General features: G+C 41.4%; 2 protein-coding genes and 1 long non-coding RNA gene across 4 annotated transcripts in view; 2 read left to right on the top strand and 1 right to left on the bottom strand.

Moving 5' to 3' along the window:
• DEPTOR (DEP domain containing MTOR interacting protein) overlaps nucleotides 1-7,527 on the top strand; it is a 75,042-nt gene extending 67,515 nt beyond the window's left edge. Inside the window, exon 10 of the mRNA XM_032693858.1 lies at nucleotides 4,947-7,527. Coding sequence (XP_032549749.1) covers nucleotides 4,947-5,075 — 129 coding nt within the window. The 3' untranslated portion in view covers nucleotides 5,076-7,527. The remainder of the gene's footprint in view (nucleotides 1-4,946) is intronic.
• LOC116789737 lies at nucleotides 176-27,900 on the bottom strand. 2 transcript variants are annotated; one of them, XR_004358134.1, is made up of 4 exons: nucleotides 27,760-27,900; nucleotides 24,218-24,314; nucleotides 20,286-20,436; nucleotides 176-454 (listed from the first exon to the last, which is right to left on the bottom strand). It is a non-coding gene; the product is annotated as an uncharacterized LOC116789737 (long non-coding RNA). The 2 variants fall into 2 exon arrangements; XR_004358135.1 differs by having other exon boundaries at nucleotides 20,356-20,436.
• COL14A1 (collagen type XIV alpha 1 chain) overlaps nucleotides 26,815-27,971 on the top strand; it is a 114,539-nt gene continuing 113,382 nt past the window's right edge. The window contains exon 1 of the mRNA XM_032693881.1: nucleotides 26,815-26,920. The gene's annotated coding sequence lies outside the window, so the exon portion shown is untranslated. The remainder of the gene's footprint in view (nucleotides 26,921-27,971) is intronic.

The following is a 27,971-nucleotide window of genomic DNA, read 5'->3' as shown; positions in this document are numbered from 1 at the left end:
TAGCTCCATAGGGAGAGGCAACTAAAGCATACAGTGCCTAAAGCACAAACAGTACCTGAATATCCAAGGAACTAGGCTAAGTGCCTATTCTCCAAGAACACTCCTGTTGCATTCATAAATATTAAGGTCATCCCCAGGCAGAACTAACTCAGAATTAGTGACAGGTATGCAATGCTTTTATTTAATACTTGGCTTTAAGGTAATTGCGCAATTCCACACCCATGCATGCAGCCAGTCTCCGACATCCCGTAGAAGCATCCTGCAGTCATCCTCATCCCAGCTCCTGAACAACACCGGCTCAGCTGTCCAGCCCTGGTGCAGGCAGCTCCCTGCGAGGGAGCGGGGCTTTGGTTTGGCCAGCGGGCGATTCTCCCAGCAGGAAAATCAAGGGGTGTGGATGTACATCTGCAGGGCAGCTTGGCAAGGCTGAGGAGAGGCAGGCAGCCAAGGCTTGCTGTGGAGGAAAGAGCAATTACCAGTGAGGGGGAGGAAGGGTTGTACAGCTCCAAGTACAGCACAATCCTGATTTTGGCCAGTAAACATTACGGTAACTGATTATTTTCGCCTATTCTTGCTGTCTTCAGTCCAGTGGTAAATGGCATGGCAAATCTTTGCTATCTTCCTTAAACAACAGGTTTCCAGATCCTTTCTGTTCAAATATAAGCCCAAACTGGAAGATTACCTTTTTATGGAAACACCTGGATTTGTTTAAACCTTCTGTATGTGTCATGGAAAACCCACAGAAAGACAGAGGTGCCTTTTCTGCTGTCCTTGCTTCCGTGGGCTGCTGTTTCCCATGGCGGGAATTGAAATACTCAACAATAAATGTTTATTGCTGTAACACTTAAATATTTGAAATCAGTTAAGGGAGGATTTTTCATTTGACTTTTACTTTATTTAACTGTTATTAGTTCTGTGGTTTCTAGGTTGCCACATCCTGACCAACAAAATGGTCAGAATTTATTCTGGGGTGTATAATTTCTTGAAGTCTAAGGGATGAAAAGGGGTGCTTATCTCCTGTCAAGCTCCTTGGAGAGCTATGAGGAAATGAGCAATAAAAGGTTCTTTGAGGCTCTTTTAACTGTAGTTTATCATCTATTATAGTTACTGATGTGTGGAAACCAACAGAAATACTTTACATGTTTATGGTTACAAAGCCCTTAACAGCTGTAGCTATGGGCTGAGCACTTACAGCTTTTTGAAATTTCTTTTTATAAATATAACATTAAATCATTGTGATTTTGTAAACCAGTTGCCTTAAGAAAACCCCTGAGATAATATGTGGGTTGATCTACTCAATCAGGGCTGGTTTGTGGGTACTCGCTTGCTCTCACTTGTTTTCCAACTCCACCAATAGAGCAACACAGGAGGTGGGCTTTTTGGGGGCAGGGCTGATGATGGCCAAAATGCACGAAGCAGCACTGCATTTTATTTCACCTTGCTGGATGCTGTGCTGGATGGGAAATCAGGGTGGGGAGAAGAAAACTGGGTGAGTCAAGGGCACTCAGCATAATGATGGGCTCTTGACTGTGTAAACCTCTTTCCCCTCCTTAGGACTGGAGGACACAGCAAATTTCTTTATCCCTGAGGGAGCCAGATCTGGAATTTGCAGAGACTCAGTCCTCAGGAGCACTAGTCAAGTGATTACTATGGAGAGAGCTTTCTGCCCCAGGCTGGCTGGCCCTTCATTACAATTTTCTGTTCCTCATGAGTCTTTTCATACAATTTTAGGACAGGACTGCACTCTTCTCTGAGTGCATTTATCCTCTCTGTATTTCTGTTCTCATCTGGCTTGGGTGGACTTCTTGCATCTAATCCTCTCCAATGGAAATGATGAAACTAATACGCCATTTGGATCCAGTGCAAAGGATGGCACAAAGGGGACTGTTCTCAGCATTGCTGGTTAATAGTACCGCCAAGGGCATGCAATAAAACAAACACATTGAGAACAACGTGTCAACTCTTGCCTTCTGCGTAAGAAATTCACTCTTTGCACTCTTTGGCATCCAGACTGCTGTTCACACTACAGTCGAGCCTGCACCATCCACATTTACACCAAAGCAGCCCTGTATGGGTGAGTGGCTGGTCTGGAAAGTCTGTTCCTCTGCCAGGGATGTTCCCGGAGGCCCCTGAATGCCCCTGACATGATCCAGCATGCAGATTTATCCATCACACACTTCATGCCTGTCCCTGGCCAAACACAAATCCCATGCATTGGGATTCCAGTAACTCAAGAAGTCTGAGAATATGCAGCAGTAAAACAAACATCAGCCATTCAACTTCCAAAAATTGCATTAAGCCAGAAGAGACAATGTTGTTTCTGAAGGTCTGTTTTAAATCAACCCAAGTATTATTCTGAAGCTAGGGCTATAATTCAGTAAAACTTGATACAATCTTGGAAAGCCATAGAAAGCTTTAGGAAATACCACTGGAAGTTGAGACCTACAGATACAGCAAGAATCTGCATTTTTAAACTAAATAGACATGCCACTTAAATAGTAATTGAAGCACACTGCAGAGGATGAAGGGTTACCTTTTCAACAAAAATCCTTACATTTAGAAGTCTTTGTCTGCATGCAAAACCTGAACCATTTTCCCAATGCTACTTGCAGCGGAAATATTCATACAGAGGAAAGGTACATCTATACTGCCATGGGAGTTGGCTCAGTGATATTGCTGATTGCCATACTTCGTTGATCCTTTAAGCTACCAGGAAGGCTGACTTCTAGGATATTCAGCTCTGCAGAGGAGTTTGGAGGATAGGGGGTTAGGTGCAAGAGAGAGGTCAACCCTCCCTTCAGGGGCTGCTGCTCCTGCTCTAAGGAGAAGAGATTAAAATAATTTGTGACATTTTTGATGAAATGTTACATTTTTGGATTGGCTTTGCCTCCTCTAGAATTTTCCTTAAATGAAACATAGATAGCTACATTCTGTCCATTTTGCACAAATATTAATTGAGTTTCATTGCACATTTTACTTGTGAGTGAAGGTGGCTGGTGCACAAAATTTAAATGACTTCATATGTAAGAAAATCTATTTTAGAGCTAGCATTGAAGGACACCAGAGCTGCTTCCCACCTCTCCTTCTGTATTGTGTTTCTGCCTAAATGGGAAGGGTAAAAAATCATAGACTCATAGAATTGTTAAATTGGAAAAGATTGGTTGGTTTAATAGCATTGAGTCCAACCATTAGCCTAACACTGCCCTGTTCACCACTAAACTGTGTTCCCAAGTGCATATTCACATGGGGGTTTTTCATGCTTGCAGGGATGGTGATTCTGCTATTTCCTTGGCAGCCTGTTCCAATGTCTGACCACCTGTTCAGTGCAGAAATTTCATTTAATATTACAGAATGAATTAGGTTGGAAAAGACCTATGAGATCATCGAGTCCAACCTATGACCTAACACCGCTGAGTCAACTAGACCATGGCACTGACTCTCCCCTGGTGCAACTTGAGGCCATTTCCCCTCATCCTGTTACTTGTTATCTGGGAGAAGAGACCAGCTCCCACTTTGCTGCAGCTTCCTTTCAGGTAGTTGTAGGGAGTGATAAGGTCTCCCCTGAGCCTCCTTTTGTCCAGGCTAAACAGCCCCAGCTCTCTCAGCTGCTCCTCACCAGACTTGTGCTCCAGACCCTTCACCAGCTCTGTTGCCCTTCTCTGGACACGCTCCGGCCACTCAATGTCTTTCTTGAAGTGAGGGGCCCAGGACTGGACATAGTGTATGAGGTGTGACCTCACCAGTGCCGATCACTTCCCTGGTCCTGCTGGGCACACACCCTTCTTGGCCACGTGGGCACACTGCTGGCTCACATTCAGCTGCTGTTGACCAGCACCCACAGGTCCTTTTCTGTCGGGCAGTTTTCCAGCCAATGTTCCTCCAGCCTGTAGCACTGCAAGGCATTGTTGTGACCCAAGTGCAGGACCTGGCACTGGGCCCTGTTGAACCTCATAAAATTGGCCTTGACCCATCAATCCAGCCTGTCTGTATAAAATAAAGCATGACAATTTCTAGTGATACTTGCTTCATAGCTTCTTTGTTATAGACTCAAGATGACGTATGAGTAAGATAACCTTCTTGTTTTCATTGAAACATCAGGATGATATTATTGTTCCTTTAGGCTCCATATTTTTATCATTAAAAACACAGATCTAGACACTACACACATTTTTTGACCTTTTTACCAAACACAGTAATATTATGATTAGATACAAAGAAGGCTTAATGTCTTTGAGGAATCAATATTGTCTTTTTTTTCCTGCACTTTTTTTGCAATGTTGATGTGACTTTTTCTCTGATTAACTCTTTTAAGATATACAGTGATGTTGATCAGAGTATTTTTGTCAAGAGCTTTTTAATTGAAAATGACCTACAATGATACAAAACTTCCAATATTTGAATTTGTTACAGCTTTTACAAAAAAAAAAAAGCATATCTGAAATTAATTAATAAGCCGTAGTTGCTGAAGGAAACTAAAACCAGTTACATGGCAGTGACATTTTAATCTCTCCTAGTACTGACTTCATATTCCATGATATTATTTCCTAGAATCTGGATGCTTTGATCTAGTGAAGTAATCAATGCAGACTTTGCCCTAAGCCTGGAAGCATGATGCATATTTTTAATGTGACTACCAAGAACTGACTAAAATGTTTTCTAAGAAAATGTTCAAGACAAACGAAGGACAACAGATTGTAATAGCCAGAGCTGTCTTCATAAAATCATAAAATGGCCTGGGTTGGAAGGGACTTTAAAGATGTGTCCTCTGCTGTGGACAGAGACACCTTTCAGTAGGCCAGATGGGTTTTTTTAAGAGTGCTGAATGAGATGGTATGAAGAGTTCTGGAGGGTTTGCCTGCTCAGGAGTTGATAGTACATCTGTGTAAATAACCTAACAAAAAAAAAGTGTAATGCCTAACTGGTTTTGGTGCTTGCTTTCTCCTCAGGTTTGCCAGTTTGTTGTATCTGTCAATGGCCTCAATGTTCTTCACGTGGATTACAGGACAGTGAGCAACCTCATCTTGACTGGCCCTCGAACAATTGTGATGGAAGTGATGGAAGAAATGGAGGCCTGAGAAGGCAAAAAACCCTCTTACTGGATATTTTTGTGAGAGAAATGGCGACAACCATGAAGTGACATGAGACAAGGCAGCAGGACGTTGCTGTGTCTAAATAGATGATTTTGCTTTTAAGGGAGGGGACTCTCTTTCATTTAACAATAATACCACTGGTGATTATGCTAAGATGTGAACAATAGATACCAGCAAATTTTCACTACAGACTTCTCTTTGCCTGACAGAAACAAGATTAAGGCCTTTAGATTGTCCAGCCATATCTGCATCAGTCAGAATGGTTTCCAACCTAAGAAGTTTTGCATATTATCTCATAGTCCACGACTGGATCAGAGCACTTCAGGAGGTGAAAGAGCCAAACACGGTGGGGTCAGTATGTCACAGATGGTTTGCATGACATATTTACATTGGTAAGCATTGTCCTGGTGTCCAGCTTTGTCCCTGGAGCATGTGCAGTCACAGTTGCTCTCTCCTTGGGCCAAGGGACAGTTGACTAAATGCTGGCTTGATTGCAATCAAACACAAATGAACTGCAAATGCATGAAAAAAAAAGATGTCTGTGCTCTGTAGATGATACTCTGGCCTGAATGTTTGGGCCTAACTGAATACACGGGTTAGTCTAGAAAGAAAATGGAAAAACGTGTGGTACTTTTACAAAATCTGCCTTTGAAAATTGGTCTTTTGGTTTCAATGCCTGCACACTGGTTTAAGTTCTTCAGTATAAGATATTGATTTTGAGATTTTTTCCATATCTGTAAATGAAAGGTGCCTCATGCTTGCTGTTCATCACTTTGGAGAAATTTTGGACACCTTTATTCCTAAAAGAAGAATATTTGGCAGGTTGGAGTGGAAAATTCATAGTGTTAGCATTAGGAATGATACATCCACATGTTCCACTAGCAAGAGTACACTTCAAATTGAAGCAGCGTACTTGAATGTACATTAAGCTTGTCAGCACTTTCCAGTTATCTGATGTTTTGCAAAGAACCAACTTGCCACATGAGCTGCATTTGACACTGTTACTAATAAAACATTGTATTTAACTGACTCTTACTCTTTTTCAAACAGTAGGGTTTCTTCATTGATTAAAAAAACCCATTTATATAAATTCCATATTCTGCAGTTAGGTGACTCCTCAGCTTGATGACAAGGGGACTGCATGGGTTTTCTTTGATCTTTGAATGGGATAAATACATTCTTCTCCACAAAATTATAAATGTATTTTGCAGACTTTCTCTGCTGTCTAAATTTTACAATTAAAGCTTGACTTTCTGTATGCGCATACCACAAATCATTCAATTATGGGGTGGGGAAAGTATTTTTTCCTCAAATAATGTTGCAATATGTTTTATATTAAAAATTGTTCTCACTAAATAAATTGCTCTTTCAGTATGTTTTTCTCTTACTCAAACATTTTTACATCAGAGATACGGCAAGTCTTCAAAACCACATGTGTCTGCAACGTTGTAGGTAGAAGTCCCTGAGTTCTTTATTCCTGATATGGTATATCTGTGGTTGATTTTTCACCATGAAAACTTCTCATATTCCACTAATATGCAGCAGTGAAGAGAAGTATGAAACTGCACCTGCTGACTTGATATTAACCAGGCACAAGAGTGTTTGGAGGATTTGTTCACACTGTCATCTGCTATGACAGTTGTTTGTCCCAATTGTACCTCACAAAATTTTGTAACGTATGTACAACCCATACCAGGTTATCTTCGGCAGTTCATCTAAACTAAACAGTTGGGCACATAATGATATATGAGACTGTAACAACTGTCGATGGTATCCACTTGGAACAGTTGGAAAAAATAATTCCAGAAATGTTTCAGTATGCTACAAGTTTTTTGATTTTGTGAATCCAGGAATGCTTCCCCCTCCCCCCCCCGCCCCGGCTTGTTTTGGTGGCTTGAGTGGTATATACTTTGTACCCCTTTAAAATATAAATTCTGCATGTTAGGCTAAGTTAAATATTAAAATGTAAAGGATTTTCTTAGCAAAATGCTAATGATTCTCTCTAATGCCATTGTGGATTCTTCTGTATTACATCTCTTGCCTTAGTTAATATTCTGCTACAAGTTCTCTGTAGCTTACAGATAATTAAGAAACTGGGTCAGAATTGGGCTTAATAATGCATTACAGAGTGCACTTTAGACTGGAGCAAAAAGAGTGGGAATGGGGGCAGGGAAAAATCTGTGCATTTCACTGTGTTACAGATTGAAGATGGCATCTTGATTTGCAAAATACATTAGTCTCTATCACAATTTGAGCACGGCTACTTGCCTGCTTTTAATGGGGATTTCCATATGGTGTTCTCAACTTGATTGGCAATCCGGATTTTAATTAATTCTTTCCCTCTTCAATGTGACAAAGGTATTCAAATTATCTCTGCAATGAAATTTTGTATTTTTGAAAAAAGAATGCAAAGTAAACAATTAAGCTATGTGATGTATCATTTCCAATTAAGTTGCAGTTTGTCTGCACACAGTGCTGCATATGCTCCAAGACATCCCACAGGAGTCAGTGTCAAAATCTCATGCACTTCAGAGGGCACAGAATTTTGAATATAACAGACCACCTTGCTTCCTGCAAAGTGCCAGGGGAAATGTAAGATTATTCACAGAAGTGAGGCATTTCAAGAGATGCATGAATATCACAGTGTGGACTGAAGCAAGAAACTAGAAAAGGAAAAAAAAACCCTGGCATCAGCTGTAATAGCTTCATTAAAAAGACAGGCATTTTTGTAATTCTTACTCTGTGATTGCATTTTTGATTACTATAGATCTTGCAGATCCTCTAATAAATCTTTAAGCCATAATAATACAGATTAGTGCCACCTCTCTGCACATGTACATTTGCGAATCATTTATGAAACATCTTCAAGCAATATAATATTTAATTAAATTCAAGTAGCCGTTAAGATCATTGGAGCATTAAATCAGGGCAATATTTCTTGTATTTTTCTTCTGCTATATTTCCTACAAGATACATTATATTTATTATCTTCATCAAGATTAAATACCATATGTATAGTATTGAACACAACTGTTTCCACAGCTAATCCCATGGAAGGCATTTAATTCATGAAATAATGCAATAAACCACTTCAGGTGTATCAGAATTTAATTCTCTGCATTTTAGGTCTCCATAGAAGCCAAAAATAAAATTTTCAGAAAAAGACATAGTGGTGTCATGGCAACATGTGAAATACGAGGGGGTCTGTCCTACTATACCCTCTTCTATGAGATTATCTTCAGGAAGAGGTTTGGGAGGAAGAAGTCATGCAGCAGGACTGCTTCTCTCGGTGTTTTTCTTTGGTTTCTGGTTATACATTGATAATCACAGAGAGCTAGGGATGTGTCAAATGCTGTCCCACGATTAGTGGTTTAATGGTCAGCAGGTCCCCTTAGCACAGTCTAGATCTCTAAGAAAATTGCCCCAGTGTAGTTCAGAGAATAATGTCAGATCTGAATTTGGGCCCAGGGGTGCAGGCTTAGTTGTGCCTCTTGGCCTTAGGACCAGAGAACAATCCTAATTTTATGTACTAACATAGGCACAGCCACAGAGAATAGTCTGAGGATTAGGAAGAAGAAGCAACTGACTTCTGTGCTGACAGCTATGATGCATGGAGACTTCCTTTTCCCTATGGATGGAAAGAGAATAATCAAATTATGGGGTAATACTTTAATACTTTCAGATAATACTTGGAATTAAATACTACTTTTAAATGTTAATTTTGCTAAATAAGTATTATTCTAATTTTAGAGACAGGAAAAGTGAGACAATACGTTTTGCAAAAATGTTTGCCTAATGCAAGAAATCAATTGTTGCATTTATGAATATTTTCTTCCCAGTGTATAATTAGAACTAGACCACTTGTGTAAGTAAAAAAGCATGTGTATGTCACATGTATAAGTACAGCTAGACCACACCACTCTTCAAACAAAGTGAGAGAACTTCTAACCTTCTACAATGAAACTGCCATTAAAGGTTTCCATAAACCACCCTTTTTAAATTTGTCTTTCTTTATCTGGTGAGTGATGTGACTTACATTTTTCACTTATATGTGTTACTTATAAAACCAGAACTAGTAACTGCCAATGCAATAATTCCCTTTGTATACACACAGTGCAGATAAAAATATCATTAATGTCCAAGAGAGGCTGAGTGATTTTAAACCATTAACTTTTTCTACAAACTTCTACATAAATAAATATTTATACATTAATTTTTAAAAAGAGCCATTAATGTAACAGGGAATTTAAGAATGTCAAAGGATATCACAGGTGTCAGTGATACAACTAATTTATACTATAAAGGCAGTGTTTCATGTTTAGTTACTTAGTCTTTGTACTTGCAGTTCCTCAGGAAAACTCAGAAATATTCAGAAGGGAATAGCTGTAACTGTCAAACTGAATGTCCTCTAGAAAAATGGCTGTTGTTTTGCAGTTAGGTATCCATTCTCATATTGGCCATGGGAGCTGTGAATTTCCAGTACTGTTGAAACTCAAATTTCATTAACACACACTTGAAATTAAATGTTTAGCTTTAAGAGCACATGTTTGAAACGGACATTGTACTCTAGGAAATGCAAATCATTGTAATGCCTCTTATACAAAAATGCTGCCACATACCCATAGGTATCCTATGTCAAAGTAGCTCTTGCTGAACTTGGAGTATAACAGTTGCCTACTGGTTTCTTTATGGCTTTGTCAAATAATAATAATTTCTTTTCATAATTTGCAGTTCATTTGCAGAGGAAAATTCTCTTTTTATGTGCAACTTCCCGCTTATGTTCCTAAGGCACTTAGGTCCAGAGATGTTCTACAAGATGGTCACTAGACCATGGTACAGAGATAGCTATTGGTATACTGACCACTTCAAAGAGTCTTTTACATCATGCCTGAGCAATGCTCCTGAGAAGTGCTCCCACTGCTCCTGCTGCTGCTCCTGCTGCATGCACCCAAGCAGGCTAAACTGGGAAACACTGGTCTAAAGGACAGTCCGTGCCCACCAGACTGTTTTGCCTTTACCAGTGATTTATATATATATATATTTAATTTTCTTTCCCATTCTTCTACTTCTTTTGCCACATAGCTAGTAATGGTCCTGCTTTCTGCTTCCAGCTCAAAAATTGGTTCTGGAAGATCTTGATGACCTTGCTTTTTTTGTACTTTTACTAGTCTGTTTTTGAGTGTCTCTTTATTATGATGACCATCACTAGCTTTTCATAAATTAGCAGTGCTTATTTATCAAGTCTAAGATTTCAGGAAAACAGGTGAACTGGCTGCTGCTTTACTATCAAATGTTAACTCACAAATAAAAAAAGCCTTGAGGTAAGAGAACAAAATAAGACCAAGTTATCATAATGATGGAATAAAATTCGTTTGAGATAAGAAGTGCCACCACATCTATTAATAACAAACCTGCATATGATTCATAACACAGTATGGGCCATAGCTTTCATGGACTTTCTCAGATTATGAGAAAAAAGATGAGGGACTTCCAAAGAGGGGGTTTTCTTTTGATCATCTGGATAAGCTACCAGGGACTTCCCTCCATCACATATGGGCTGGAGCACAGCCTCCCAACCATAGCTGGGCTTAGAACCACATAAACTCATGTCTACACTGCTGACTGTAAATGACTGGAGACTTTAATAATTCCATTTTATGCCTTTCCCTTCAGGTTTTAGAGTTTCTTTTATTAAACAGAAAACCAATTAATTTCTCCATCTATACAATTAAGAAATGCTCCTGAAGAAATGCTCCTTTCCCCTCCTTATGTTTCTGGTAGAATGTGTGATGAACAGAAACCATACTTTTCTGTTTGTACCCAAATACAAAGGGAATACTTGTTCTTACCTGCAGTTCTCAGGAAAACCTCCTCTGAGCCTCCCTGGGAAAATATTACCTGAGCAAAACCTTCAGTATGATGCCTATTATTATGTAGCTGGAAAATACATAGTATGTACAAACTTTTATTTAAAAAAAAGCAAAACCAAAAAAACAAGTTAGCTTGTATTAAAATGCTGGTTAAAGATTTTAAAGTAGAAACAAAACTAATGTAGCCCCCAGAAGAGGACCCATTCTGCAGGTGCAGTGATGGGGTGCAGTGTGGAAAGGTTCTGTCACAGAGCATAGAATAGGTTGGGTTGGAAGGGAAGGACCTTAAAGATCACAGAATCACAGAATACGCCGAGTTGGAAGGGACCCATCGACTCCTACTCCTGGCCCTGCACAGGATCATGTCTCTGAGAGTATCATTCAAATGCTTCTTGAGCTCTGTCAGGCTTGGTGCTGTGACCACTTCCCTGGGGAGCCTGTTCCAGTGCTCAGCCACCCTCTGGGGAAAGAACCTCTTTCTAATATCCAACCTAAACCTGCCCTGACACAACTTCAGGCCATTTCCTCAGGTCCTGTCACTGGGCATCACAGAGAAGAGATCAGTGCCTGCCCCTCCTCTTCCCCTCACGAGGAAGTTGTAACTGCAATGAAGTTTCCCCTCAGTCTCCTCCAGGCTGAACAGACCAAGTGCCCTCAGCTGCTCCTCATACAGCTTCCCCTCAAGGCCCTTCACCATCTTCATTTCCCTCCTTTGGACACTCTCTAATAGCTTAAAGTCTTTTCTACATTGTGGTCCCCCAAAACTGCCACAATATTCAAGGTGAGGCTGCCCCAGTGCAGAGCAGAGCGGGGCAATCCTCTCCCTTGACTGGCTGGTGATGCTTTGCCTGATGCCCCCCAGGACATGGTTGGCCCTCCTGGCTGCCAGGGCAGTGCTGACTCATATTCAACTTGCCATCAACCAGGACCTGTGCTGTACGCAGGGACACCTTCCACTACACCAGGTTGCTCAGTGCATCATCAGCCTGGCCTTGAACACTGCCAGGGATGGGACAGTCCCATAATGTCCTGTTAAGTTTCTCAATAGCATCACTGAAAGAAAAAATATGTTGTACTTTTATGAGTAAATTTACAATTTATGTTCTTAACCCTGTCTTCTCAATAAGAACAAAGTTGTAATTAATGCTTTTGCATTTAGCAACATTCAAGCATAGAACGCAATACATAAGAACATAGTAAAGATATACATTTATTTGTGAAATATCTGTTTCAAATATAACAAACTTCTCAAAGGAAACACATCCTCTAAAGAAAAAGATTTTAATTTACTTTATGAGGTAATTAAAACTTTTTTCATATCTTCTATTTATAAAATATTTATATATATGTGCAAACATTTTATCAACTAAAAATAAATACACGTGCAGGCTTGACTGAACAACTGTTTTGTCAATGGAATCCATCAATGGGGCTAAACTAAGCCCTTCACGTTTATTAGCAAAAGTTTAATTAAGTGTGATGTTGAGCAAAGCCTTGGAAATATTAAGTGATTACACTCAGAAGAAGTGCTTAGTATGTTGTAGGATCAGGAATCCATTTAATTTCTGTTCTCAACATGCCCTAACAGCCTGCAAAGCTTTTCTGGAAACATGATAAGATTTTCTTACAACTCATTTAAAAATTGCAGGTGGAATGTACTAGCTTTTATGGGTTAACTTGGAAAGGAAGAAACATGAACGCATTTAAGATCTTAATGTTACATTTTCCTGTTGCCTGTTTTGTTTTGTCAGTGTTTTCAGCTCAACTGCTTTTTAAAGATGACTTACTGCACCCTTTTGTTTTTTACTACAGTTGGGAAGCGTGTGTGTGCTTAGTCTTCTTTGCCAGAATAAACAAGACCCTGTTGAATATGAAAGAATTCAGTATTTCAATTTCTATTACACTCCATCACACAAATCATCTATTACAAAACATGCTTAAAAGATGCGTTTACAAAACGGTGCTGAGTTACTCTCTTAAATGTTTGATTTTCATGATAAAATGTGTTACACTTTTCAAATTTTGTTTCATTATCCATTGTACATGATTGTATTATTGTTCATTCTCCTAAAAGATTATATTCTGGGGGTTATTGATTCACCTTCCTTATAGCAGCATCCATATTCAGTTCCAGAGACTATATAAATATAAGTCCCCTTACCTCCTACACATTTAGAGAATAAAAAAAAATCATCTCTTCTGGTTCAGAAATTGTAATTTGGAAGATGAAGGCACAAAAACCATTTACCTTAACCCTCACTGATGACTGTTTCTTTTGCAAAAACCAGACAATGCTGTCTAATGTGCAAAGCTTCAGGAAGTCATATAATACAGGAATAAAAACTTTATGATTGGGACCAAATTGTCCACATTTTAAAGGCTCTTTGATGATACCCTTTTTCAGTAGTTATCATGATTAACTCCTAACAATGGGCTTGTGATTGCAAAGATGACCTTTGGAACGTGGGTTAATGCAGTGCTCTTTTCCCAGAACTGCAGATAGTCTGAGAAAACATCACAGCAGGGTGATGGCATCTACTTCTATTTATCTAATTAGAATCTGAGCTCAGAAACCAGGGGCTGGGTTCTGTGGCATACACATAAATGTCAAGTGCCATCGAAGATGCTTTTAGGGCATTTGAGACATTCTTATGTAGAAGAGAGGACCTTCTCGGAAGCCCATGAGTCCCAGAGGATGTCTTAAATACTGTAGGATACTTCAAATTGCATTAGACACCTATGCACAAACAACTGAATGACATCCCTAATAACCACCACTTAAATTCAGCCAATTCAATTTCTCACTGCTGGTAATTTTCTGGAGTGACCCAGCTGTTAGCACTGTTGATAGAAAAGAACATCCTGGCTGTCCAGTGAGTTCCTCTGAGAAGTTGCTGCACACTTGTACCACACAGAACTGACTGTGATGATGTCTAATATTAAATGTCCCAAGAAATGTGTCTCTTTTTCTTTCCCTCTTGTGCTTTTGGTCAAGATGCAAGGTGGCCTCTCACCCAAAGATCTCTTTGTTTCTGAATTGTCTATTGCCAGTCAAAGGCAATAGCCATTTGTTAGCTGAGCTCTAATCTGCATATATAAATGATCATATATAATTACTTTCTGCACGTTTCCTGCTTTTTGGGTGTTACTGTTTTTAAGCTGTCCTGAAAAGCATTAATTTCACCCAAGGAGACACTGAAAGGCAGCAACTGCTCCCATTAGGGAAATGGGATCATAAGAAGGAGTAGCAGCTACAGCAGTCACAGAAGATGAGAACAGAGGCAGAAGCAGCTCAGTATTTCCACATAAACCTGAGTTTTATTGCACTGGTTGCAATATGACAGGTATTGTAGCTCTTGGGTGTCTTGAGGTATTTATACACTGCCCACACACTTCAGTAATGGCTCTCCCTACCATGTCAGTCCCATCTCAGTGTTTGACATCTCAGCCCTTGGTGCAAGGGGAGCTTCTGCTCACCCCCTGTAGGAGAAGGGGGCAGAGGCAGTGTCCAAAAACAAATAAGGAATTCAAAGTGAAATTTATAAATAATTTAGGTGCAGACATGAAAATAAATTAATTTAAAAATACCTGTTAACCCACACAGGTGTTTAGAGGGCCATTGGCATTGAAGATTTCACCACCAGTTACCTAATGTGTTGTAACTGTAGCCTTATTAGCTGGCTTATGGTGTTCATCATGTTCATGTTCTTCATGGCTTTTCAGCTCAGGGTCCCCCACTCCCAAAATCCACCATTGTCCAAGTGCCACCAAATGAGCTCCAACATAAAATCCATGTGGATGACCTGGATATTTAAGGCCATCATGGAAGCCTGCAGAGGAGCAAAGCTGAAACCCAGTCTCTTAAGACCTTGGACAGTTTGCAGCCTGCAGGATAACCCTTCAAAGGGGAAGCAAGGCACACCCCCGTCAACACAAAAGACAGTAATTCCCTGTATTGACCGCAACCCAGACTCCAGGACTGTAGAAAAATATTTCCCTTTATGTATTTTGAATCTTCCGTAGCCATAAATTTGTTATTCGCAACCTTGTATGTCCAGTTTTGGCAGATTCTTGTCACCAGTGTGCCAGGGGACACGTGCAGTCAACCTGCAAGTTCCTCAGCTCCACAGTCCCCTTCAAGCTCCTCCCCAAGCTCTGCTTCCTCCCAACCTCTCCTGGTGAGAGGCTCCCTCTGCAGCAAGCCCCAGTGCCAAGCTGCACAGGCTGCCAGCTGAGCTTGCTGAGGGCTTGATCAGGCCCTGGTCCCCGGGGCGCTGTGGAACGTGTGGGAAGATGTGGAGGCCAAACCTCGCACTGCCTTGCGCAACCTCCCCGCGCAGCCAGAGCCGTGTTTACCCAAGCAAAGCCACAAGAACAGCCTGTGGTTTGTAGAGAAGGCAGTTGTACAAAACACCCTCAGCAGCATGTTCAGTTCTGGGCTCGATTTGTCCGGCACATTCCTGCCTGTCGCTAAAAGCAAGCACCGGGAAGCCTTTTCAAAGGAATAACTTCATAGCTAAACCATGAGTATTGCTACAGCTCATACAATATTTTCAGTACAATAATATAAGTGAGAATTTGTAAATAAATATGACGGGTTAACATCTTTTGAACTATGACAATTGTAAAATGTGGGTTTCACTCTTGCAAAAAGATTGCAAATTATGAAGAGTTCAGATGTTTAATGTTACCTTCATTAATAATTCTAATTTTGTTACTGACATTAATCATTAAGTCCTAGAAATCTTACACACTCACTAAGCAAGTGAAGAAAATTAACACCAGTTTAACAAATAGTGTTGAAAATTGTTTGAGAATGCAGTTAGGCAAATAACAGTAGTGATTATAAATATTTATGGTGAGCTTCTGTTTTATTTACTTGCTCAAAAATCAGGAATAATTCCATTAAGTGTACAAAAATGCCACCTGACTATAAGATTAGAAGCAAAATTACAATCTGACTTCTTACTGTCAGCTGATTTTAACAGCAGAAAGATAAGACAACTCATATTTAGGAAGTTATTTTGTAAATCTGAACTGGACTTGACCACCAAATGCAGCCTTGGTTTAAAAAAAAATACTACTGAATGTGAGAAGCACAGATTGGACTAAGATGGTTCCCTAAATCGCTCTAGAAAAAAAGTCAACAAAACCCAGAGTGGATTATCCTTGTGTCAATACACACTGATACACGAAGTAGTGATTCAGCATCACTAAAGCACCAAGTCAGGCACTTGTTTTAATGGGCCACTTTCAGTGTGGCACACTAGGCTCTCACCTGTGAACCCAGAAATAAGCCACAGCATTGCATTATCACAGTGTTACTCTGCTGAGAAAATTTTATATCCTATGAAAGATTTTATAAGTTTCATGAGGAAAATTTTTGAAAATTAACAGAACCTACTCAGCAATCTGAACTTACTTGTCTTATGAATGTAATACTTTCTGAACATGGCAAATGGCCATAGGCGGATTTTTTTTAAAGATAAAATGTAGTAAGAACGTAACACAATGGAGAAACAAAGCTGTTCTTCATTTTTTCCAGTTATTTCTTTTTTCTTTAGTGTGCAGACAGTAATTACAGAAGTCTTTAAAAATATCAGCAGATATAATGCAAAGAAAATGAACTTCAGAATGTAAAGAAGGGCAGAAACATGATTTTAGGGAATGTAACTTTATGCTTCACAACTGATGCCACTAACAAAATGCCTGTTCCTCTTTCTCTGATACAGTACAGAAGCAGCTAATGGACAGATATCTAGATGGTTCTGCATCACCTGGTGGAAAACTGCTCAAGGAGAGCTCCTGTGTGTGAGAGCTGAGCCAGAAGATTACAGAATTTCAAAGATGCTTATAGCTCACTTTGAAATAAGCTGATCCTATTCTCTCTTTTCCCCACCAGTGAATTTTGCTCTTGATTCTAATGAAACACAGTGAAACTCCAACCAGGTTGCTTTTATCAGTGCAAAGATTCAAGTCCCTATTGCAGGATCCTACAGTTTGCATATTTTAGGTCCAATGCAGAATTATTTTACTGAGAAAAGCTCATTGTCCAAAATCGCACTCTCCTGTTCAGCTTCCCAGACTTTCCAGGTTGGCAGCCTGAACAGTGACAGAGTGCAGGGAAGACGAGAGGGGGAGCCTTCCAAAGATTAATATCAGTCACAGAATAGTCTGACTCCCCCATGGAGAGCTACCTGTGCTACATGGGAGACAGGAAGGCGAGGTATTCCTTCAGCTGGCTTTGGGAAAAAAGAATCGCACAAGATAAAATAGGATTGTGATGCATCTTGATGTAGTTGAACTGCTGTCTAATTGTTTGGATACTCAGTCTCTTCCACAGGCTAATATTAGCTCTAACAAAACAGCATATGCAAAAGCAATATGAACATACGGTCTGTTACTACAAGGACTCACATGCTCACTTCTCAGTGCAAAAGCATTCAGAGCTTCCAGATTCTAAGGACTAATTCTCCAGGTCAAATGTTGCTATTTGAAGGGACAGATTGGCTGATGGACCAAACAGAAGAAATTCCTTTCCAAGTGCGGGACAATACCAACAAAAATAGATTTATGATTAACTAATATTTTTATTATTAACAACAACAACAATGTGAAATGCCCAGTGGTCTAAAGTAGGTGTTTGGGCTATTCTTCCAAGACTGCAAACCACAAGACAGAGATTTTGATTCTGTAAGATAGTGAAGAACATGTACTATTCCATCACTATCTCTGAAGATTATGCTGTAAGAAAGACTGTGTAAGAAACGAGACATTATTTTCGTCAGAGCCTTGTAACCTGTCTGACCTTAAGCACTGTGTTAATTTAAACAAGTCATAGACAAACTTTTTTCTGTGCACTGCAAGACAGAGAACTTTACTGTGGCCAGTGCCAATACTACAAGGACATTTAAAGTAGAATTCATGAAGGTTGCCACCAGTAAATTAAAGATTACAATAGGGTCCAAACAAAAGAAAAATATAAAGGAAACCGCGAAAAAGCAATGACATGGGGATTACAGTGCTAGGCCAAGAAGCCTGAAATGAGAAGTCAGTCACTACAGTTTAATAAACAAATACAAAAAAAAGGTGGACTCACAGATGGAATGTTGCCAAATGTCCTGTTCTTACCTGAGTTTTGTGAAAAAAATAATTGAGGTGATGTTCGGGGCAAGATTCAGATGCTGCAAAAAGTTTAACAATAGCATAAAATACAGAATCTGAGTGTTGAGAGTGAGGGAAAGAAAAAAAGAAAAAGGGCTAACCCAGAAGCTTTTGAGATGTTATCTGCTTTTTGTGGTTGTAAACTACTGCCTCTCCTTTTTTCCGCTTTCTCATTCTTTGTCACAATACCCTATAATTCTTTAAGTTATCAGATCAATCACTTTGGAGCATAATTACTGCTGGCTATTTGTTTAAGGTTAGTTTATACACTTGCTTTCCTCCTGTGTAATTTCCTGTTATTTTTTTGCTTTATATTTAAGGTGCTTAAATCATGTTCAATAGGAAGTGTCCAAGCACCTCCTGGGTGCACATGCAACACAAAGCTAATTCTGCAACAGATGCAGGGCAGAACGAGAACAGCCTCCTTCTTCTCTTTATCACAGCAATTCTTGGCAAACCAAATGACAATCTGAGTCGTAGGGACAGCTCATTGAAGACAGTCACACATACTCTTGCACTGCAGGTACCACTCTGACTTTAGCTGTAACCCTGAGCAGCACCACAGTCCATCCCATGGCAGCACCTTTTTCTCCATGAAGGAGTTTCATATGAGCTGGCTTTGGTTGAGCGGAACCCTTCTGCACAGAAGCAGAGTAAAACAGGTCTTTACAGCTGTTAGTTTCTTGACTCTTACAATATAGACCAAAGGGTTGTGTTTCAGCAGACACAGTACTTGAATTTGGATTTTCAGAAGCTCAAAAGATAGAGGTTTGCGAATACACAGAAGAGATGTTTGTCCAAGACTGCCCCCCTCTGTTATTGCTTCACAGCTGAAAAAAAAATGTTTCTAACTGCTGTAAATTCTTCTTCTCATATCTGACAAAGTGAGATTTCCAGTATACTGATTTTTAGTATTGATATGTATTGGAAAAAGTACTGACAGTTAAATGCCCCTGAAATATAAATATGGAAGGCATACTCAGTTTCTTCAGTGAGTATTTGAGTGGGGGTAAATTTATTAAGCTGATTGCAGCAAATAAAAATATAAATATTTCTCTTGGTTTTCTCTATTCACATTTTTATTACTCTGAAACACAGGCTACGATTTTTTACAAAAAATTTTTACAAAAATTTTTTTGCCTTTTCTTTGGCAAATGCAAATCACAGTACCATTTCTCTTTAAGAAAATTTCTGCTAAGGTCAATTCAATATTTTATTCATGGAAAGCTAACTTTATAAGTTTAACATATGCTTAAACAAATATTGGAAAACTAAGCCTATTCCTGAAAATTCCAATCGTAACACTTGAAAATGTGTAGGGGAACAAAGGACCTACCTCTGACTTTCATCATCCACTTCAAATCCCTTAAAACAAAAGCAGCAAAGAGAACCAGGCTGCTTAAAACTGAACAAAGGAATCAGTTTAGATGAATAAAATTTGTGAGCAATATGAAGTACTATCTGAAAGGAGAGAGTTGTCTGGGTGTCTATTCAGTGGCATAAAAAAGCCTATATGTTGTCATGTGATATTATTCTAGGACAAATCTTAATTATTTTTCAGAGTCTAATGAATAGACATGCTTTTATAAAAATTGCAGATTAGAAAAATGGAAAATTTAATTTTTCAGTAATCTACAAGATGGAAAGACAGATCATTGAACAGCACTTGATCAATCTTGTTCCTTATGTCAAACGTGTACTAGAAAAGTTCTTAAAGTAGATCGAGGCAGACCAGAGGTGTGTAATTACAGCGTTCAAGGGTGTGTAGGAGCTCAGAGCAGAAGCTCAGTAGGAAATGGACAAGAAACTCTGCTTCTTTTAGGTAATAGCTTAAGACATGTGCTATTTGGAAAAGAATTCTTCCTTGTTCCAGACACCTTTTGCATTCGTTACTCATGGTATTTATTACAGAGACCACCATGGTATAGCTTCCAGCATTTACTGGGTTTAAATATTCATTTCAGCCAGGATCTCATTCCAAAGAAAATTACTTCTTGCACAGCCAGCCAGAACCTGTAGCTCTTTTGCTTATTCAGTAAAAAAATGGGGGAATCCTTCCCTCTCTGTGTTACACTGTACCATTGGTGGGCTGCAACTTACTCTGCACTGCAGCATACTCCAGAGACAGCTTTTGCCAGGCAAATGTTGTATTTGTACCTACCTATTTCCAGGTGCTGGTACATCCAAACATCACAAAGTCTAGTCTTTCTTCTTTACTCAGGGCACCCTACCTCCATGCTGGCAATGTCCCAGGACCTGCCCACCAGATTTGGCGCTCTCTCAAGACGGTCGATGAAGTCTCAGCATGTAGCCTGGGAGCAAATGGGAGCAGTGATCACAGATTTTGCACTTTGACTGCAATCTTTAGTAATGCTTTTCCCCATAACTTACTCACAGACACACTGATGAGGCACAGGCTAAATAAGTGGACAGTGACGTGAATTGAAAACCGGCTGAATTTCTGAGCTCAAAGGGTTCTGATCAGCAGCATGAAGTCCAACTGGAGGTCAGTCACTGGAGATGTACCCAGGGGGTTGATACTGGCCCCAATACTGTTTTTGACTCTTCATTACTGGACTGATCAATGGTGGAGAATGCACCTTGAACCAGTTTGCAGATAGTAAAAATCCTGGGAGGAGCATCTGATGCATAAGAAGGTTCTGATACCATTTGGAGCACCTTCAGCAGGAGAAATAGCAAAATAGGAACATCATCAAAATCAGCAAAAGGATTTGCAAGCTCCTGCCCTTAGGGAGGAATAACCTCAGACACTAGTACACACTGGTGGCTGACTGACTTTGCAGAAAAGGCCCTGGGGTGGTGGACACAGCTGCTGATGAGCCAGGAATGTGCCCTTGCTGCAAAGAAGGCAAACAGCCTCATGGCCTGCACGGGGAAGAGCACTGACAGAAGGCCGAGGGAGGTGTTCTTTCCCCTCTACTCAGTCTTGGCAAGACTGCATCTAGATGCTGGGTCAAGTACTGAAGTGAGTCCAGTGAAAGACTATGAAGATGGTTAAGGGCTTGGAGCATCTCTCATAAAGAGAAGGCTCAGGGGATCTTATCCATATGGATAAATAAATAACTGATGGGAGGGAATGAAGAGAGAGCCAGACTCTTCTCCTTGTACCAAGCAACAGGGTGAAAGGCAACTGATACAAATTGAAGCACATTAAATTCCATCTGAGTGCAAGAAAACATTTGTGTTTTGCCTTTTTTTTTTTTCTCCTTCATTGTGAAAGTGGTCAAATATTGGAGTAGGTCACCCAGAGAGGCTGTGGAGTCTCCATTCTTGGAGATACTTGTAACTCAACTTGACATAGCCCTGGTCAACCTGCTCTAACTGACCCTCCTTGAACAGAGTGGAGCTGGATTAGATGTTCTCCAGAGGTGCCTTCCAGAGATTCTGTGATCCCGTGTAATGCTCATGGATCCAGAACATTGCCCAGAAACAGACCAGGAAATTCCTTGTCCTTGCATCCTGAGGGAGAAAGAGCACACATGAGCCCTCCCTGTCCAGTGAGGTAGGAGGGGCTCCTGCCCTGTGAGCACATAGGCACATCAGAGAGGATAACATCACTTCTCTGGTGCTCAGCTCTGAGGAGGCTGTGGGTGCAGGAATTAGCATCTTCAGTTTCTCAGCAAGCTGAACTCAGCCTCCCCGCTGCTCACAGATTTTAACATGTGACTGGACTCCTTCCCCTAAATGGATCTGGATAAGCTGCACATGTCAGAGGCTAAGAAGGAGGAAAGTAGCTCCTGGCCATGTTGCCAGGCTCATACAGCCATGGTTGTTCCACTGGCCAGACAAAGGCTCAGAAACTAGCTCAGATGATGAAGTATAAACACAGGATAGATCAATCACACCTCACAAATCTGAAGAGATCTAGTTTGACTGCAGAATGAAAAACTAACTTTATGAAACACTAACCTTGTCATCCTTCCCATTACCCTCTGGAACCAACCCTCCTACTGAGAAGAGAGCAGAAAAATACATGACTGAGTAATATTTGGGGTTTTTTCCATCTCCCTGTGCTCCCTTTGCGCAGTTTTGCTCTCTTTCCTGCACGTTTGGAGGAGCAAGACCAACCCTAAACATGAACAGTTACACTTCAGTGGTCATGGCATCAATCTGGTTTCTTATGCATACCTTTCACTTACCTCATTATGTGTAATAAGCTTCAGATGAATAAACCTAGCAGCTCACTAAAGTGCTGACAGCACTGAAATCCAAAAAGTATCAAGGAAATGAAAATGACTCATCTGACATGTCAACCAATAATGAAGCAAAGCTGGACTACTCTGACAGTCCTGCCTAAAAACAGAGATGTAAAAAGTCACATTTGTGGGGTTGATATCAGAGAAATAGTTGTAGCACAAAGAAAGCCACTAGAAAAAAATATTTCACAAAAAATAGCTACCATTTTCAGAAGTCATTTCAATGCATATTTATATCCCAAAATAATTATGAAATTGTCTTAACTAACAAAGAGAAAAATTAAAAAGTAAACATGCATGACTAATATGTTAGAGAAGGTGGATCACAATCAAGATATTTTTTCTGTATTTTTAATTTGGGCAGAGTACAGTTTTAAGTCCTTCTCTGCTCTCTCAGTGCATGACTTCATAGATCACCTAATTACTGCAAGTGTTGACAGACTGATCTTGGCAAACCACTTTTCAAGGAGCATTGTATGTTCCATTATATTTAATAACATTTACAAAATGTAAAAGACAGCTATGCATCATCTCAAGTATTACCTCTGTTCTTATGTTCTTTAGTTTAATAGCAAAAAAAAAATAATTAAAAAATCTATGAATTGTTGTTTTGCCTAGGGACTAGTTTGAATGATTCAAATAGGTGTTCCATAGTCAAAATCTTTGAATGTGACTAGAGTTTTTGAATGCTGGGGGAGAAAGAGAATTTAAAAGTGTACATCTCTTTGTAAGATATTTTAGTTTAGGAGTTAAAAATGCTAGTCAGCTTGAAACACATCATTTTAATAAAAGAATAAAAGATGTGATTAGTTTTTAATTATTTGCCATTTGCAAATATCCCCCAAACTTGATATTCTCATTTCCCAAGTCTTGTGAAAAATGGTATATATTGCATTCATTAGTATATCAAAAAAGTCAGAGAAATATTCTAAGTATATCCTAAAAAGCAGAAGATATTTAAAAAAAGATAAAGATTGATAATTACAGTGCAATTCTTTCCCACACTCACCAACATCATCTATTATTTTGGTTTCTGTTTAGTTCGCACAAGTATTGCTGTTGGTGGTCCATTACTTGGGTCAATCACATCATTACATATTCAGCCAGCTCACTTTGTGGTCACGAGCCTGCACTAATGCTGTTCTTGTGTTGGATTAGTGGAATTGTTCCCAGCTGTATTTTCAATATCATTGCCATGTAATCCTATTTACAGAAATTTTGTGGAATCTATACTAGCCAAGCAAAGGATAGTCCATATCTTGCTGATGTGAATACTTTTAAAATGTGGTGGCTGTAAATTGTTCTTGCTCTTTTGAAATCACTGAGGCTTGTCTGACTCAAAATAGTGGAAGGTAAATTCATGAGGCCAATTCATATTCAGTAAATTTACTCTTAAAAATCAGTGTGGTGGGTTTTTTTGTCTTCTTTTTTTTTAATGGAACACAAGAAGGAAACAGTGGTAAATCATTTGTACATTAATATTAAGCATATTTTGATCTTGCTCTATTTTCAGATGTGCACCTTATACAAATTCTTTCAAGGAAGCTTTACATTTTAACTTTTACCTTGAACTTGTGAAAACGTGAGCTCTTCCCTGGAATTACGTAAGGAGGTTAAAGGTGCCTTCCAGAGAAAGCTGAGTAAACTCAACAGTAATAAACATCATTAACTCTAAAAGTGATCAAATAGTGTAAAAGTAGCATTGTAAATCAGGAAAATAAACCGATATTAATAAAATCAGCCATCTTACCCTTGAAAGCACACACTTTGCATAAACTTAAAATATTAATTTCAATTCTGATGCAAACAGGGGATTAAAAATTAAAGTATAAAGTCATTTGAAGGCTACAAAGAGTTAGAGAATCTATTTACCCACCACTGGGATCCTCAGGACCTTTTACTGTTGTCACAGTACTCTGACTAGCTGCAGCCACAGGATGGTGCTCACGGACTTCAGATACCACATTATGAATCTGTGAGGAAGGGAAAAAAAAAAAAGAAAGATAAAGAGAGGGAGCTGGACGCTCCCTTTGGCAGGCTGTTCCTTGTCCTACCCTGACATACATGAGCCAGCAAGCAGTCATGGACTTACCTCTACGTTTACTATCTCCTCAAGAGCACTGCAAATAGACTGATCCATCAAGGGAAGCCTGTAGATGTAATATGTTTGTACTTTGTGTGATACTGGGTCTCTCACAGACACAGTATCACACAAAGGATGTGTCTCTCATCCTTCTGGACAAAATGTCCAGCACACAGCTGGATAACCATGTTACATGATGGGTGAGCAACTGGCTCATGTGTCAGGCACAAAGAGTTACAGTGAATGGGGTGACATCAGGATGGTGCAAGGTCACTAATGGGGTTCCACAGGGCTCCATCCTCGGCCCAGTGCTCTTCAACATCTTCATTAATGACCTGGACCCAGGATTCGAAGGAATACTAAGTTTGCCAACAAAACCAAATTGGGAGCAGTTGTTGAATCCCTTGAGGGCAGAGAGGACCTGCAGAGAGATCTTCATAAATTAGAGGGCTGGGCAACCACCAACCATATGAAGTTTAACAAGGGTTGCACCTGAGATAGGGCAACCCTGGTTGTGTGTATAGACTGGGGAATGAGAGGCTGGAGAGCAGCACTGCAGAAAGGGACCTGGGGGTCCTGGTCAATGGCAAGTTGAATATGAGTCAGCAGTGCCCTGGCAGCCAGGAGGGCCAACCGTGTCCAGGGGGGGCATCAGGCAAAGCAGCACCAGACAAAGCTGGCTGAGGGAGGGGATTGTCCCACTCTGCTCTGCACTGGGGCGGCCTCACCTTGAATATTGTGGCAGTTTTGGGGGACCACAATGTAAAAAAGACATTAAGCTATTAGAGAGTGTCCAAAGGAGGGCCACGAGGATGGTGATGGGTCTGGAGGGGAAGCTGTATGAGGAGGAGCTGAGGTCACTTGGTTTCTTCAGCCAGGAGAAAAGGAGACTGAGGGGAGACCTCATTGCAATCTTCAACATCCTCATGAGGGGAAGAGGAGGGGCAGGCACTGATTTCTTCTCTGTGGCAACCAGTGACAGGACTCGAGGGAATGGCCTGAAGTTGTGTGAATGGAAGTTTAGGTTGGATATCAGGAAAAGGGTCATCACCCAGAGGGTGGTTGGACACTGGAACAGGCTCCTCAGGGAAGTGGTCACAGCACCAAGCCTGACAGAGTTCAAGAAGTGTTTGGACAATTCTCTCAGGCACATGGCAATTCTTAGGGATGGTCTGTGCAGGGCTAAGAGTTTGACTTGATGATCCTGTTCCAATGCAGTATATTCTATGATCCTGTGATTCTATGATCCATTTCCTGGTTTTCTGGAAATTGCTTTTAAGCTAAATACATAAGTTGGAGACTGAAAAGGTACAAACCGTATCACATTTAGCATCAATGAGCTACTCTGCTTGACTGGTATGATCATTGGCCATTGCATACAGTTGGCAGCGCAGTAGAATAACTGCAAGTGACAGGAACTAGGAATCTGGTAAATGCTTTTTAGATCTGGGAGTGCTTTTGAACCTTCGCTGTAGAAAACAACTGGATTAAAAGAGTTTCTTTGAAGGTCAAACACTTCTGCAGTTTCAGTGGAAAGATATCTGTGCGCTGTGAATTTGGGAAAGAGTCTGCAGGATTGGGAATCCTACTCAGCAGCTGAAGGTCCTGGTTTACAGTTAGTCAAAGTTAGTCAAAGGGCTTCTATTTATATTAAGAAAGTATGCACATCTCTATATCACCTACACCTGTTTCATAACTGCAGTCCTTCGGTGGTTTCATTTGTAATTTTACACAGATGACCAGGCATGTTGTAATGAATATTTTCATTCACCTCTTAAATTCTCAGGACTTACAAACTTTGTGAGTAGTAGCCTTAATTGTAAATTAAGTAGGGTATACCACAGAGTAACTCATATTTCTACAGGAATATAGATTCTGCAATTCCATGTACCACTGCAGTGTCCATGCATATGGCAAAAAATGTACAAATGTACTACAACACTTTTAATCAAGGTTTATACTAAGCCAGACAAATGCTGGAACACTTTAATATAAATATTTCCCCGATGAATCACTAATCCACACATCTCAATAGCTGGCGTGGGGGGATACTTGCATTCCAAGGCGTACTGCAGAATAGGCACCTTCTAAATCATTTATAAACGAAGTGAATGAGGAACTTCGGGGAGAGGAAAATGAGTTAACAGGTAACAAACCCAGAAGACGAAGGGCACTGGCAAGCTCAGCACCTGCCCGTGGAACACTGCCCGTGCCCCCCCGGCCCTGCCTCCCGCGCACCTGGCCGCGCCCCCGCCGCGGGGGTCGGGCTCGGGGGCGGAGGGTGGGATCTCAGGCATCGCTCGTGCCTTTCCCCCCCCTTCTTTCCACCTTCTGCTCTATAATTGCCCGCCTCCTTTCGCTCCCCTCTTGCCTTATCGGATGCGGGCGGACAGCGGGGAGGGAAGCGGCTCTCCCGCAGCTGCCTCAGCACCCGCAGCCCCGCGTGAGAAGAGCGGCCGCTCCCCGCCGGCGGCTCCGCGGCCGATGCCCGCACAGGTCGGTGTGAGCTCCGCTTCGACTCCCTCGGGGGCCGGGGCAGGCAGGCTGGAGTCGGGGCAGGAGCGGGAACGCTTCCCGCCCACCTGCCCGGCCACCCCCGCGGCGGCGGGAGCGGAACCTCGGGGGGACAATGGGGTGAGGGAGGAGGAGATGGAGGGGTGGAAAGTGGCGAGTCTGGGCTGGGGCGGGGAACCCCCTTAGAAACTCCTGCAAAGGCGTTACTTTTAAAAATAACAATAATTTCAAAAAAACCCCAACTAGTCTCAGTGGTGGTGTGACGAAGGGTCTGGCTGATGCCCGCGTCCCGCCGCGGGTGCATCCTGCCTGTTTCCCTCGCTCGCTGCCGCGGCGCGTCGGGACGGGTCGCTCTGCCCCAGCTCTGCACACCCGGTGCCCAGGGGGGATGTTATCCCAGCGAGGGCTGCCCGGGACGGTGAGCTCGGTCCCGCCCGCCGGCAGCCCCTGGGTTTCAGGGGGGCACATTCCTCGACAACGAGCTCCCCGCTGTCCCTTCCTTCACCTGGGCTGTGTGGGGGGGCTCGGTTTCACACGAGTGGGTGCTGATGGTGGGTAGCGCCCCGAAGTTGGGACATGGGGCTCCCGCGTCCGTGGGCCGCCCCTCTTGGGCCGGGCTGGGTCGCACTGGGGAGGCGGGCGGGTCGTGGCACGGCCGGGACTCCGCCTCGTCCCAGTCCCTCCGCAGCCTTCCCCCAGTGGGGTTGGAGGAGGTTGTTCTGTAACTTTGGCCAGCGGGACGTGGACAGGAACGCGTGGCTGTTCCCGCGCCTCTCCGTAACAAGACACTCGGAGAGGAGAAAAAAAAACCCCAGACTAACCTGCTCGCCCTGGGGAGGGGAGTCAGGGCTGTGTGGAGGCGGCTCAGCCTCCTTCCCTGCACTGAGTGCACGTCCGCAGCCAGGGCAGTTCGGAAGGATGTGTACGGCGTTTATCCCGGCTGGGAGCTCTCGAGGGCAGGTTGTTACCTCAGGAGAAGGGCCCTGATCCCAGGCAGGCGTCCTGGAGCCCAGCTGGGAGAGGAGCTGTGAGC

This window comes from Chiroxiphia lanceolata, chromosome 1 (assembly GCF_009829145.1).
Source record: "Chiroxiphia lanceolata isolate bChiLan1 chromosome 1, bChiLan1.pri, whole genome shotgun sequence".
Lineage (NCBI taxonomy): Eukaryota > Metazoa > Chordata > Aves > Passeriformes > Pipridae > Chiroxiphia > Chiroxiphia lanceolata.
The sequence above is the reverse complement of the archived record's forward strand: the minus strand, read 5'-3'. Positions and strand labels throughout refer to the sequence as shown.